The sequence below is a fragment of the Molothrus aeneus genome, chromosome Z, assembly GCF_037042795.1.
Source record: "Molothrus aeneus isolate 106 chromosome Z, BPBGC_Maene_1.0, whole genome shotgun sequence".
Taxonomy (NCBI): Eukaryota; Metazoa; Chordata; class Aves; order Passeriformes; family Icteridae; genus Molothrus; species Molothrus aeneus.
Genome location: NC_089680.1, coordinates 49,321,290 through 49,337,064, shown reverse-complemented (window position 1 = coordinate 49,337,064; position 15,775 = coordinate 49,321,290). Strand labels below are relative to the sequence as shown.

Sequence of the window (15,775 nt, the reverse complement as noted above, 5' to 3'; positions counted from 1 at the left end):
ATTCTACTGACACTAACACTCAGTTCTAAAAGTGCTGTCTTTTCTTGTGAGCTGCTGAGTAGTGAAACAGTGGTAACTGGCAAAAACAGCCAAAAGAGATACTACAGTGAAACACCTATCTCTAAGAATAGGGACTACAGTAGAAAAGAATGATGATCACTGACCATTAATTTTGAGTCTACAGGTGATTTTTGTTTGTATGATTTACTGTTTATCTCTATGAACAGAAGCACAGTTTCAATTGGTTTAAAAACGGCAAAGGGTTAAAAGCAGAATTGAACAAAAGTATTTATGAAATAAATGATGGAAAAACAAAATATATTTGACATTTTGGACACATTTACTTGAGGATTTTCAGATGATCTCAGAAAAATTCATGGCATTGCTATGTACAATTCATATCTAGTAACCTAACTGTTAAAAAAATTAATGCTAAATGAGTCACATACAGACAGTTAATCTCAGAATCATAGTTAAAGGTGTTTGTTTACTGGGTCATGGTCAATAATATAAAATCTTCAAAAGTACATAGTCCATATGTAATAGCCACGTTTTCCTTTTGTGCAAGTGTTGGAAGTTCAGAAATTCAGTGAATTAAAAAAACTATTAAGCCTAATGCCTACATTGTTTAAAATGCCCTCAAGCCTCAATTACTCTGTAATTTACCTTTATGTCATAGCAAGCAGGTGATGTGCCTAAAACCCAACATTTGGTTGCATTATAATAGGAAAGATGGGCACACTGAAAGTAAGCATCCACTCCCTTCCAATCCACTATGCGCTGCACTCCATATTCCTTCTCTAGCTGTGACAAGTGCCTGGTGCAGCTGAAAATGGTGTATATATGCGGAGAGTCATGTTATTGATTTTTTTTTAATGAAAAAATCTGTAGTTCCTGTTGTACAGTTTCCAGGAGAAACTGAGATCTGCAAGATTGAATGCAGATTTGTATATTCAAAATTGAGGAAGGCTGTCATTCAGCATGCAAGCCCCTTTCTATTTCCCACTACAAACACACAGCAAATGGATTAGCACTTACCAAAGGCACAAAGTAGCTGCAGTAGTTCCACAACCGTTCTTGTATCAGCACCCAGTAGCACAGTACCTCAGGATCACAGCTTTCTGTAAGAATAGATTAGAAATTGTATCATGATATAGTGCAGGCATTTCCAATCGGGTATTGCTCTCATAATGCTTGCAGTGAGATAATATAAATAAACACTAGCACCTGAAAAATCTTTGTCCTGTAGAGTGTAATCACAGATAAAAGATAAACTTTAAATCGTTACATTACAGAAGCTGGTAACCTCTGACTTCTTACTCATCTCTGCTACTCTGCTGTAATACAGCTGGTTACACTGTGTGGAGTCCTGATAAAGCTTTTTGCAGTCTTTTTAACTAGGGTTTTCAGGGGTTTTATATACTAACTTCAATTAGATGAAAAAATACTTTTAATGTGTTAAATAAGATTACGAAGTATGTGGAACTTTCCTTACACTTAGTGCTTAGTTGTCAATGGTCTCTAATCAAGATTTGTCCTTTGAAAAAGCATTTTTATTGAAATAAATCATGAAGGGGGTCTAGCTGATAAATCTTATCTATATATAGGAAGAATTTACATACATCAGCTGACATTGTGTGTAAAATGTCTGGGCTTTCCTGCCTTCTAAGAAAAACTCCTGTTGTTTCATCCCCAGACAGCCAGAACTGTAGCACTAGAGCCTGTCTATTCATGAAGATGAATATTACTACTGATATTTATATATCACAGAGGCAGATTTAAAGTAGCAAGGATTGTCTGGACTTCTGAAGCTTGTTCACCCATTCCTTGAAATCGTATGTAATCTTAACTGGATATTGAAAACCGGCTTCTGGGTGCAAAGATAGATGATTTCTTACTTCATTGTGAAGTAAATTTTCATGTTTCATAAACACAGAATTTAATGCATCTTTATATTGAAAGGGGAGATATTTTTGTATTAGTGGAAGTTTTTCAGGATGGGGGAGGAATGGAGGAAAAAGAGTAATACATTAACATGAAGATCATAGAATGTAAGACCTATCCATACTGTATTTAATAATACACCACTAGTCTAAATTGTAATGCCAAACCCAGGTTCAAAATAGAGTTGTCAGATCTCAGTTTGTAGAGACTTAGAGACTTTTAAGTTTGTATCTCATAAAAAACTATCTATAGATGCAACTGGCTAGTTTTACCTCCTTAATTGTAAGAGGTTTAATATGTTTTATATTCAAGAGTGAAGAACAGACACTGGTATGCCATTTAAAAAGCTGCACTCTCCAGATTGTCTTACAGTGGTCATTTGTCAGTTCTGAAGTACACAGAAACCACTCATCACAAAAATTCTTCAGGATTAAGAACAAGATATGGAAGGCATATTCATTGTGCCTTTTCACTGTCAGAAGTTATTAAACACTAGTAAGTTAAAAAATAAACTTGGTCTCAATTTGCAAACAAGTGACATATTCAAGTTAGATATAAAGTGGCCCATGGGAAATCAAGGATCGATAGAGAAAGACACACCTGAAACTACATCTGATAAGCAAAATAGATCCAGCAGCTGTGGGACTTCATCAGACACCATGTGCTATCTGTATTTTAGATTGTAAAAGAAGTACATCAGCTGAGAAATCTAGCTGCAAATCTTCACACCTTCAGTTTTTATTTACCTCCATGTTTTTCTTTTCTTAGACTGTTTGTCCATTTATGTGCTCCTTAGTACACATCTTGACAAGTGGAAAAAAGTTTTCAGAATGGAAAAAGTTAAAATATTGGGTAAAAGTAGTACATTGTGCATTAATGCAAAATTTCAGGTCTAATTACAGTATGTACATGACCAAGCAAAGTGCTTGCAAGAGCACACTAAGTAAAGCACTACTGAATTTGGTTCTTGTTGCATATTTGGCAGCAGGGAGGGCAATAATTCCCTCTCAGTGTTATGATTTACACAACAGTAAATAAGCTATTTTCCATTATATAGTTGAAGTCACATACTTTTGGACTGTATTTTCTTGTACAGCTAGCAGGCAAAATAATAGATGGAGCATAAACAGCAAATAAAGATGTGATCATGAAGAGATGATAATAGCAGCACTGTGAAAGGAAAACAGGAAGTCAAATATGTGTCATGGAGGCTTATTTCAGAAGGTGCAGTATTGTGTGTACTTGAATTAGAATGCTGGATGCATACAGAGAACTGTTCTATCACTGCTTGAAGAAAAGTTCAGTGACAACTTTCCCAGGCAGTGCCAAAAGGAGTTATTTGGTTAAAGTAAGCTAGTTTTAGCATTTGATCATGTTTTCTCCTCCTCATGCATCTTCAGGTTTCAGTATTGATTTAGTCTCCCTGTCACCTCATTTCAAAACTTTTGCTTACAGATGACTTTATTTGGAGTTTGATCATCAAGGGCAGCATCAAACCACTGAACATTTTGCTGATTAATCAGTTTCATACATCATACTCAATCAGAAAGGTATCCTCTAGAAGTCAGCTCACATACAGTGACTGAACCTTTCAGTCACTTGCAAACCCTTTAAATTTGTAGTGAAGAATCACCTGAAAAGCATTTTCTGCTTTATTCACTTTATTATTTAATAGCTCCCTTTGCAAATAAATGTGAACATAGCAAATCTGAACAAGGGATCACAAGGTCTCATCACACTGAATTGTCCATGCCTAGGTGATCTGATTGGCTATGTTCACATGTCTAGAGAGGTCAGATTCTAAAACAGAATATACCTTTGCCTAAATTGCTTCTACGGCCTGTTTCCCCTTTTACATCTGGAATTTGTTTTAAAGGGGAAGAGGGGTGTGGGGGGGAGAAGAGACACAACAGTCTTAACAATATTTTCCGAGGCTAACTCACCTCGGCACAGGAAGCTCTTGGTGCTTTGTCTGCCTCTCTCTTCCCCCCATACACAGCACGCTGACTGCTGAAAGAAGGACTGAGACTATGCTCACAAAAGCAGGCTGAGTAAGAAATGGAAAATCATAGGCTGTGATTAGCATCAGCTTGAAAACATCCATTGTTTGCTTGCAATTCTGTGGCTGTGAATTTCAGCCAGATCACAGCAAGGATTTTTTGAGTTGCTTTGCAAGGTGAAGCTCAAACACTGCTGATTTCAAAGAGCAGAGATGCTTATTAAGATGCTGTATAAATGAAAGTCAATTCTATTTTTATGTTTTTAAAAAAATAGAAAGATTCAGCTGAATGCACAGCCTCGTGGCTGGCTTGTAGAAGAGGCAGTGATTTCCAGTAAATAATAGCTGATGAATTCTCCATTTTTGAAGCGGTTTATTCCTAAGCTACAAGGATTCATACCCATCCTTCTTTTTGCGCATGTACCACGCTGGTTGGTTGTGTGGATGGATTAACTGTGACAAGCTGTGACATCAGCAAAGGCTGGATGCTGCCTGGCTCTGTGATTTTGTAATGCATCCTCCCGTTCCTGCTGGGCTGACTCATTCCTGTTATAGGGTGACTGAATTGTGCGAAGTGTGGGCCAGCACCGACTGAAGTGTTGGGCATTGTGCTTCTGTGCAGAGGCTGTGCCTTAATTGTAAAGCAGGCAGATTTTCCAACTCTGCTTACACAAATCATAGTGCTGAGAAGCAAATGCAGAAAAATATTAATGCTAATCAATAGGCACAGAAGTGATAAAATATATGGGTTATATTTAGTGTGGGTGTGATAGTCTTTGGACTTTAAAGAAGCCTCTGATTTAGGTTTTTAGTCAGCAAGGTGTGTGAAAAGAACAGGCTGTGTTTTGCTTGGGGACCACCAGGGAGGAAGAATCAGTGTTCATCAGCCTGAATACTATCAAGTTATCATGGTTATTTTGGATTATGGATATTTTGTGAACAGGAGCCAATTTACTTTACCTGTAATGATCATAGGATGCGAGAGCAAGTTGAGCAAGAGCAGGGTAGAACCAGTTCTAGTGTGAATGAGTACTATATTGTTAGCTTCCACTCAATTCAGGAGGGGGAAGTGTTGTTTTTAATAACCCAGGAGTGTACTGATTTCTTAGTTATTAACGATCTTGTACTTAAACCTGAAATACCACAGTAGGGTTTTTGGTTGACACTGACTAGACCTGAGGAAAACTGCTGTGAATTCAGCCTCTGGAAAGGTGAATGTTAATGAGGGCTATTCAGCCCTTTGTATAGTCAGAGGTAACATTTCAGTAGTGCTCACAGTCCCTTAGGATCTGCTTTTAAGGTCCAGAGGTTTCTTAAGTATTCAACAGAACAAGAAGCTTATGTAGACAATTGGTGGGTTTGGAGCAAACAAAGTCCTTGTAGAAACCTGACCTTTAAACTGGCTTCATTTCATTCCTCATAGCTGCAAAAGTAATTAGAAAAACTAAGGAGGCAGGATCCTTTTGTGTTGTAAGAGGCACTTCGGAGGGCTACAATTTCCCCTCCAAAAAAAAAATTAACTTGCTGACATTTTCTGTCCAGAGCTTTTGACCTTCATCTTGTAGATGCTCTCCTCTTCAGCTTACATGCTTCCTTGTCCATTTAACAGCCTGTTCTGGCTAAAAGCAAGACAGGTACTTCTGAAGATCATTCCTTCTGGAGTACCGTGTAGCAGCAAGAATTTGAAATGGCATAGATTACTGTTGTTTGTTCCCCCAACAGTTACTGTTGTGGAAACCCTTAGAAGTTTATTGTTTGCTTGCAGTGAACAGCTTGATTTTGGACACTAATGTCCTTTCCAGGGTAGATGGACTCCTGTGTGTGTTCTGGAGTTTTACAATCCCTAGAATGGCATCATGGATTCTAGAAAAGTGGATAGCAATTTCTTGGGACACTATCTACAGACTCTCCTTATAGTAGTCACTTAATTCAAGAGTTGTTTTCACTTCATTTAGTCCTGAGAGGGGGAATTTAATTATCATGCATATTTACCCTCATCAGGAACAACGGTGATGGTGTTACCATTGGTCCACATCCTGGACCTGGACACTGCGGACAAGAGTGTATGATTGCAGGAACCCCCTTACAAGGGTGGGCAAAGATGGTCTGGCACAGCTAAGGATCTTTATCAGATGAATATGTGGTATGTAATATGATCATTATCTCAGCAGAGGTCCTAGATACTGCCATAGCAGGGCGGTTTCTTAGACTGCACTGTTGTTTTTCTAAGATTGTAACACAGAAAGCCTTCAATGGAGAAAGGGGTTTTTTAGGAGACTCCTTCATGGAGTCCACTTTCCAGGTGTGAGGTTGGCCAATAGCCTGCTGAAAAATTTTACAGGTGTGAGTTGCATCTTTCCTCTGCTAACACCTTGTGCCAGTTTTCTGTCCCTGCTTCTTGACTACATTTGCAACTAGGTGAGCAGTCTTTACAAGTAGAGGCCCCCAGTGAGGATGTCAGCAGGCTATGCTGCTGTGGGAATGGTGTTAGCCAGCCACTATGTCCAATCTGCCCAAAGACAGGCTGTTCTCAGATACTTACGAAAGTAAGCCAGATTATGTCAGCTTTTGGTGTGTGTGGTAGCTGTGTTTGCGAGAATGTCAGGGTGAGGATGAGTACTATTCTAGTATATTGGTATTTCCCAGCCATCCTTAATCCTAGGCTCTCTTCAACAGACTATCTCTGTTGATGGTTACCCTACATGGTACATTTTTATTCCTAAGCAGGCTGTGACCTACTGACAGGAGTCAGCCACAAGGCTTCCTATCCCAGGAGATTTAATTCAGTACATTACAATAAAGTCTGATAAAGTTAGCTTGACGTGTTATCAGAGATTCAGTACTTGACTGAAGATCACCTGGAATGGAAACACTCCCTGCCTGTGGTTTTTGTTCTCTCTTTTCTGTAGATAAGATATTTGGTCCAATGTCTGTGTGTGCACATATTTTCCAGGGCATGCAACTATACTCCTGGACAGGATCAATGCAGGTCAGAAGAGAAGCAACAGATGCTGGACACGGGAGGGAAGCAATAGCTGTAGGCTAAGGAGTAGTATCTGAAGCCGTGCTAGCTGTAGCAGATCTGGCTGTAATGCAAGGTGTTGACAGCTAGAGCTATCTTACCTCTGCCTTCCCAAGAGATTAAGTTTGTGAATGACAGTAAGCTGAAAGTCACATGGATAAGAAGCGCAATGTGAGTATTTTAAAACACTTTTGCAAGCTGTCCAGTGCTACCTATGCATCTGAAAAGAATTTCCCTCCATACTTGAAAAAACGTTTCTTCAGTAATAAGATGTAGTGGAAAGATGTTAAGATAGGCCTGTAGCCTTTGATTCAGCAAAGAATTCCCCATGAAGCAGACCTTTCCAAGGAAGGGAGCAACCAGATTTTGTGACAGCCAGCAGACACTGCTCTGTACTCATCACTGCTCTTCATATTTACAGTGTGAATGTTGCTCCTAAGAGACAGCACGTGGGTCTGGAATAGAGACCATGATACAGAATGGAAAGGTTCCTCACCAGCAGGCAACAGTCTCTGGAATACAGCAGCCTCAGGCCTGGTGCTTCTATGGGCATTGGTGCCAGGATGCCAGTAAATTTGCTTTAGTGTAGTTGTTTATAATGACTGAAGATGAAGAAGGTCTATCTGGCAAGCTTCCTGGAAAAATCCCTGCTGAGGAACAGTTGAAAGCCAGGCACAGACAGGATAGTGATTGCTGCTTGACATTGAAAATACCTGACAGCAAACAATGAACAATCATAGTCTTGCGAGCACTCAGAAGAGATGATGAGTACATAACCTTCTGAGTGCTTGTAAATGAAGGCAGTTGTGTCTAGAAACCATGACAGAAGGATTGGAAGAGCAGGCAAGAAATTTGAGCTTGCAACCAAGAGCCCAATCATAGGTACATGATGTTCCACCAACAGTTTAGATGGAGAAAGATGCTTTGAACAGCTTTGGCCATGGATTTATCTTCCACCACTGATTAATTCTTGACCACGAATTTACCTTGTCATGTGCCTGTAACAGGTTTGATCTGTTCTTCAGTGTCCTAAAATTGTCTTCAGAGCACTCCTGGCAAGGGCCTGGCAGCTGGGCCAATCTTGTCCATGCAGAACATTTGTAAATAGTACCAGTTTCTGTGCCTCAAGTGCAACAGTCAGCATGGCTTCCAATCACTACATGCAGGCAACCCTGCAACCCAGATTCTAGTGGTACTGTATGTGCTGTAAAAAAATGCATCGATCTCACATCAGGAGTGTAGTACAGGTAAGGGTAAGGTCAAAATCTGAGCAAGTGTCAATCCTGTCAGTCAAGTAATCATTTTATTAATGGGAGCATATTGTCTGGTTCACTTGGTAGGAAGAAGAGATCCTTATAAAGTGGCAGATCAGCCAAAGAACATAAGAGGTGCCTCTACATCTATATGCATAACAAAAGATCTTGTGTACCATCACTCAGTCATGTTTGGCAATGGCATTCTGTTTTAAATGGTGCAATTGGAAAAATGTAAATGTCCTGGGATCTTAAGTGTACAGGCATCAAATACAAGGATTTATTTATGGTTATATTTTATACGCTTATTTATGGTTATATTTTCAAATAATACTGTGTAGACCTTAGACTGAAGCCAAGAAGACCCTGTTTTCTTTGCTTTTGTCTGTATGGCATTATTAACCTTTTACAAGACAGTGTAGTTAATAATTCTTATGCATACTGACTGTAAGTGTGCATGTAAGCAAATTATTCAATAGAACACAGGGTACATCTGGAAATAGTTAATGGATCTGAGGGAGCAGAGCTAGTTTTAGCAAAAAAAAAAAGTCTTTGAACTTTGGAAGAGGACTTTTTTTTCAAACCGCTGTCTAAGCAAAACAAACCCAGGTTCCAAATGGCCGTTCTTTAGTTCAACAGTGACTTTTAAAATACTTTAAAGAATGCTAAAGCAAATAAATTTCTTTCTACTATTTGCTTCTTTTACAGCTGTGCCATTTGACTTGGGCAGGAACCCCAAGCCCATCAGTGACTGCATACATGACAATTTTTGTCATGGGGGTGGGACATACTCTAAAAAGAAAAAAATCTGCTGCAGATCTTTGGTAAAAGAGTGTGACCAAGCTGGGGCTAAGACTGTGTGCCATGTTACATAACACATGGAGCTGGCTTAGTGGATATGGTCTATATTACACTTACTTTGCCTGCCTTTCTTCCTCTTCTAGATCCTGGTCAGAGATTTGTCTTCGTATTGCACAGTTCACTAGGCAATTCTGTCAGCGCTTCTTAATTCTCTGAGAATTTGGAACTGCATTTACATATGCACTAAAACCTTTCCTTGACAAGAAAGCACAGAGAAAGAGCCTCCATCAAAGAGGCTCAGGAGAAGTACAGAAAGAAGCATGAAGTACAGAAAGAAGCAAGTTGTCACTCTGAGCACAGAGCCCAGCACTGATTTAAGAGCTCTGCTGATGGCCCTCTTCTCATGTCTAACCCTGTTTGCTTGTCATGCTATGCTAGTACTGATCAGTTGCAAGAAGTGTGATTGTCTCTCCCCCTTCCATCATACCAGCAGCATTGCATTTATAGTTCACTAGTATAGCTCTCCACCCAAGCAAAGGCAAAGTGCCTAGGAAAGAGCAGGCAACACTTCAGGAGAGGTGGTCAGGCTGCACTGTACCAGAGAAATTTGTTGTAGTGCCTTGGCATGGTTGGAGAAATCAGCTTTGAGAGGGGTTGCCAAGGCTTCACTCAGTGTCGCTGTGTGACCAGGGCTGGACTTATGTCAAGGGTGCTTAAAAAGCCTTTTGCTCAGGTCATACTGAGGCCAGAATTTGGCCACCAGGCCAAGGCTGTTTCTTAGGCCAAACAGCAGTAAGTCACACTAACAGAATGTTCTCAACAGAAGTTCATTGTTAATTCTTATTTGGCACTTCATACTGGCAAAAATTCTTCATCCCTTTCAGATTTCAGTTAAATCAGGCCATAAGTTGAGAAGTTGTGGAAAATTGACCTGCATAGTACCTTATATTTTTTTCTACCGGATGCCAGGCAAGAAAAGCCCTTCAGGAATTTAAAGCAAATCTTCTAGTTTATCACATATAAATTGCAAATGCCATTTTTCATCCCCTGGATAAAAGAATTCCGGTGTTCCCATCCATATGCGTGTCCACATTTTGGTATCTGTGTTCCTGCAAGATTCCTTGACACAAAGGAATGCATCATAGGGTGTTGAGTCTTTGAATGCATTTATTCAAAGCTGGATGAAAGATTTGCAGCCCAAGATCCTGGGAGTGCAGGAGAAATAGTAAACAAATGCTTACAATGAGGTAAAAATTACAGACATCTTGTGCATAAATTCAGCATTCTTTGAAAGATGCAAAGTTATTTTTCATCTGGACCTAAATCCATAAGGAGTGCTACTAAGTAATCTATATTCTATACTGCAGATTCAGAGTACCTTAAGACAAACTGCATATGAGGGAGCATGAAAAGAGCTGGCCTAGCAGTGGGTAATCCAATAGAAACTGAAAAAACAGCTTAAGCCAAAAAAACCAAATCTATGTAAAATTTGCTTCAGCAGAGAGTTAAAAATCTAATATTCTGTGAAAAAACATAATTCAGCAAGCAGACCCATATATTACATTGTTTCTATTGCTGCTGAAATAGGTAAAGGGCATGGATTAGTCAAGAGACATGCTTATGGTGAACACCTGTGATCACTTTAGAGGAAGGAAGTTTGTGTACAATTCCAAGAACCCCAGTCTTACGCAGATTTTGAGAAGAAAGCCATCAAACTCATTATCTACTTACCTAAGTCCTATCTTTGCTATAGTATTTACACTTGTGGTTTTTTTATTGCCTTTTTTCTTCAGAGTGGTGAATGGCAAACTTAACTACGATTTTACTGCCTTGGATAACCTTATGGATCGGCTGTGGGAAAATAAGCTGATTCCAGGTAAGGGCAGCTCCCTGCCTGCACAGCTTGATATATCTGTTCATCCATATTGTACAATCATTAGAATATTCTTAGAAAGCTTTTCCAAAGCTGGTTTTGATAAAAGATTTCGTTATTTACCTATTTGCCTTTACATCATGTCCCAGTGTGAGCAAAATGATATTATAGCAATTAAGACAACACAATTGGTTTTAGGTTGCCTTTGAAGGCAGTTTCAGATGGTTGTACTTGTAAATGAGATCTCTTGAAGAGAATATTGTACCCATTGACAGATACCTAAAAGGGCCAGAGAAGCAGATACTCCAGGTATAACTTCCCATAAATTTATGCAAACATCCCCTGTTTTAAGTTTCCTCTGAGCCCTGCATTTATGTTGACAACTAATAGCTTGACTACTATAGTCACTTACAAGTAACAAGTAAACAACCTCAAATCTGAAATATTTCTGGTGGGAATATGTGGAAACAGAAGAGAAACCATTTAATGATGCTTCTTCATTAACAAGTTTGTTTCAGATGTTGTGATAACCCTTCATTAATAAAAATGAGATAGCATTCACAAAAAAAGGAGACTTATTTCTTATGTCTCTTTTAGGATTTGAATTGATGGGAAATCCATCAGGATATTTTTTAGATTTTGAAGATAAAGAACATGTGGTACAGTGGAGAAACTTAATTACTGTTCTGGCAAGGAGATACATAGGTAAGTTAAAGAAAGAAAAGCATTGTTATTTGTTCTGTTGTAGTCCTTTCTAGCTACTTCAGAAAGTTCTGTGTGTTGTGAGCAATTTCTAGACCCAGGATTTCAACACAAAACCAGAAAACAAACATGCCAGAACAGACCATGGAGACCATAGGATAATAGTCTCTCTTTTTACTGATCCATGGCCAACATCCAGAATGAATAGAGTGTTCTGTGTAGCACGTTTGGCCTGCCTTGAAGGACTGACCTTTAACCTTGTTATATTGTTGTGGTTGTAAAATACCAGCTTTCACTGGAGCATGATAACCTGAACACTTCTCGTATGCCAGCTTCAAATATTTCTAACACGGCAGAAGGCTCAACCTGAATTAAGGGTAGGTGAGTGCCCTAATCACAAAGCTGTAAGTCATCTCCCTCTCACCTTGCATCTTTTTCAAATATTGCTGTATTTCATCAAAAATGAGAGATCGTTTTGAAACTCACAAATTACATTTACCTCATTATTAAAAATAATGAGGGAAATTATCTACTGATAGTTCTGGGTGCTGAGCCTCACCTGCAGCCTGAACTAATAGTATTGTCTTTGTAAGTCACTTATTGATAGTATTGTCTGGATATGCAGCTCACTGATAAATGAGGCCTCTCCTACAGATAGGTATGGATTGGAGCATGTTGCTAAATGGAATTTTGAGACCTGGAATGAACCAGACCACCACGACTTTGACAATGTGTCTATGACAGTAAAAGGTGAGCATGTTTTGGAGCATTTTGGAGTGTGGTGAAGTGAGACAGGTGTATGGGGTGAGCAGAGGGGTGACAGTGAGATGTAATGTATACTGACAAAGAAGTAAGCTAGACAGCAGTGATAAGGAATGTGACAGGTACGTCAAATCTGTTTTGCTAAGGTCATGTTACTGGCTACACTTTATTCCCTACTTGGGTATCAGGGGTTGTGACACAGAAAAAACAAAACAGGAGTTACACTAAGAAGAAGCAGTTCATTAATTGTATATAAAGTACAGTTAGTAGCAGTAAGAGGGAGAAGGGTGGAATAAGAGGAAAACTCCTCACTGAGGCTGCATGCTTTGGGAACATGCTCATACAAGACCTTTAGAAGAACCTTGCGGAGGCAGGTGAAGTTTTGATGTCTTCCTGTGTTGTCAGTGCATAGGAAATGTAGTCCCAATTTGTGAAGCCTTGCAAATAAATAAAATAACAGGGTTATAACATCTCCTTGTAGATTTAGATCCAGTTTCTGTTTTGAGTTATCATCTTTGATATATTCATCTGCTTGGACTTCAGGGTTTCTCAACTATTATGATGCTTGTTCAGAAGGATTAAGAGCAGCCAGTCCTTTCCTAAAATTTGGAGGGCCTGGGGATTCCTTCCATCCCTTACCCAAGTCACCCATGTGCTGGAGTCTTCTGTGTCATTGCTACAATGGGACCAACTTCTTCACAGGGGAGACTGGTGTAAGGCTGGATTACATCTCTCTCCATAAAAAGGTTAGTCCAAGATTTCAGTTTAAAGCCATTTTTTTTTCAATCAGTTCAATCAAAATTATGTTTTATTCTGATTTACAAAGTTGATGACAATGATGAGTGTCCAGCCTATAGCAGGAAGCACGGCTACCTATTCTTGCAAAATTTTGAAGATGTTCAGTTACAAGACTTTAACTCAAAGCAAATTTGTCTTTGCCTAATTCCCAAAGGGAAACAATTCCTCTACTTCTTTTACATTTTATATTCTAGGAGGAGCTCATGCAACTAGCGCGTGCTGTAGTAGATGAAGTAAAAATACTAATTTTGTTGGTCCACAGCAGCTTGGTGACCAAGGAATATGTTTTCAGAATATGTTTTATGTTTATGACTTTAGGTTAAGTCTGTATGTTTACCACCTTTTTCTCATTACCGCTAAGCAGATATGAAATATTGTTGCAGGGAGGTGGGAATTCTCTCTACATCTTGCAACAAGAAGTAGAAGCAGTTCAGCAAATTCAGAAGCTGTTTCCAGGTTTTTCTTCTGTTGCAATATATAACGATGAAGCGGATCCGATGGTTGGATGGTCCATTCCACAGCTCTGGCGAGCTGATGTGACCTATGCAGCAATGGTTGTAAAGGTAACAGTTCATTGGTAGTTTTGGCACAGTAGTGTCCCCTGATGTGTTTTTGCAGTTGAAAAAGTAGCCTTAACAGTTAATTTTTAAGCAGCTACTCAGACTAGATCAGAGTAATAGTAGTTACTATACTACTATAGTACTGAGCAGCTACTCCGTAGATCAGACCAATAGATCCTAAAAAAGGAGATGTCCCTACTGGTACAGTGGGGGCTTCCCTGAATAGTCTAGTTTTAGTAGCTTGATTTAATTTGTAAATTTAATTTAATTTTAGTTTTCTTCATCTTTCTTTAAAAAAAAAAGTCCAACCCAGAACCAAACTGAGAACTTGACAGAGAAGTGCTAGAGAACTGAGAATGTATACAGTCCCCCAGTTAGATCCATCTGATAAGATTACTCCCACACATAATCTCTCCATGTAATACTACTGATCTGGTGTCAGTACTGCTAGCTGTCATCTCATATATGTGAGAATTATTTCCCAGATCCTTCAGAATTTTATCTCATCAAGAGACATCAGGTGTAATAAAGAAGTGCCTTGAGCTCTCAGCATAGTCCATTCTTTGGTTTGGGATACTGGCTGTACACATGATCTTATTAATTACTGCTAGTAATTACTGATGTTGGCCAGAAAAGCAGAAGAAGAGAGTGGACAACACTCCCAGCTCTGCAGTAATTGCACCTTGGCCCCAGAGCAAGCTCAGCCCTTCCCCTGCAAAGCAATAATTTCCATTGCAGGCCTAGTGCTTTGTGAGCCACTACCTTAAACAGCACATAGAGTCCAAGTGCTCCTGTGCAAAGGAATAATTCCCAAATGCGAGAGTATGTATGTCACCCAGAAAAATGATGCATCTTATCAGCTGCTCCTGAGGAGACAAAGGCTCCCAGTTCCCGGAGAGTGCATATACAAGCTGTCTTTGCTAAGGCAACAAGTCATTGACTGCATCGCAGACAGTTTGCAGGACAAAGTAGCAGTGTTTAGAATGATGTGGTGGTAAATTAACACTTGGTTGTGTAGAATCTGAAGCACTGTGTTTCTTCAGAGACACAATTGTGAGACTGTTCAGTTGTCAGCCTTCTGAAGTTCTGCTTAATTCTTATATTCAGGCGCAATGTAATAAGCTGAGAACTTGGGAACTTGGATGTTTTTTGGGAGAGCAGCACAGCAACCAGTGAAACACCAGGAGAATTAATTCCAAGTTAGCACCAAGTGGGAAAAATGACTAATTGAGAAACAGAATCCAGGACCAGCTCACAGACACTGATGTAGTGGGTACAAAGTAACTCTGGATTTGGAGAACCATTTAGATTTAATTCAGATGGTAAATCCTGATTACTAATTAAGTATTCAAGACAGAGAGGCATCATTTGTAGTGCAATAGACAAGGAGATGTGTTCATTATCTGTGAAGAGTTCTAGTATTAATTATTTCAGAGACTTACTACTTGCAAAACTATGCAGGTGCTTCAGATTTTACAGTGATTAATGTAGTACCTAAAGTGCAGGTTTTCCAAGACTTATGATAAACAGTTATTTTCTTCAGTCTTTTCTAAAAGGCAGAGGGACAGTTCTTTACAGAATTCTGTAAAGATTTTTAAAAAAATACAAGGACTACTGCATGTTTGTTAGTTTTTCTCCAAGGTGAAGGTTCATTTTCTCTATGACTTTGCAGGTAATCATCCAGCACCAAAACCTGCTCATTTCCAAAGCCAACAACACCATCAACTACTCGTTGCTGAGTAATGACAATGCCTTCTTGAGCTACTACCCCCATTACTTCACCCAGCGGACTCTGACAGCACGTTTTCAGATGAACAACACAAAGCCACCTTATGTCCAGATGGTGCGGAAACCAGTGCTGACTGCCATGGGCTTGCTGGCACTGCTAGGTATAGTAAAGAGCATGTCAATAACCCCTCCTACCTAGAAGTTTCCAGCCTAAGAAAGATAGTTCCAGCCATCTTGCTATTCATAAAAGCAAGAGTTCCCCTCACTGTTTACTAGCTGTGTTAAGAAAATGAAACTTCATTTCCTCAGACAGATTGATAGCTCAGAAAATAT

The 15,775-nt window shown here is 39.3% G+C and overlaps 1 protein-coding gene across 1 annotated transcript in view; it reads left to right on the top strand.

Annotated features, from left to right (window-relative positions):
* The window catches only part of IDUA (alpha-L-iduronidase), a 46,049-nt gene that overhangs the window by 21,452 nt on the left and 8,822 nt on the right, over nucleotides 1-15,775 (top strand). The window contains exons 3-8 of the mRNA XM_066568672.1: nucleotides 10,813-10,895; nucleotides 11,490-11,597; nucleotides 12,249-12,344; nucleotides 12,900-13,102; nucleotides 13,538-13,717; nucleotides 15,387-15,603. Coding sequence (XP_066424769.1) covers nucleotides 10,813-10,895; nucleotides 11,490-11,597; nucleotides 12,249-12,344; nucleotides 12,900-13,102; nucleotides 13,538-13,717; nucleotides 15,387-15,603 — 887 coding nt within the window. The remainder of the gene's footprint in view (nucleotides 1-10,812; nucleotides 10,896-11,489; nucleotides 11,598-12,248; nucleotides 12,345-12,899; nucleotides 13,103-13,537; nucleotides 13,718-15,386; nucleotides 15,604-15,775) is intronic.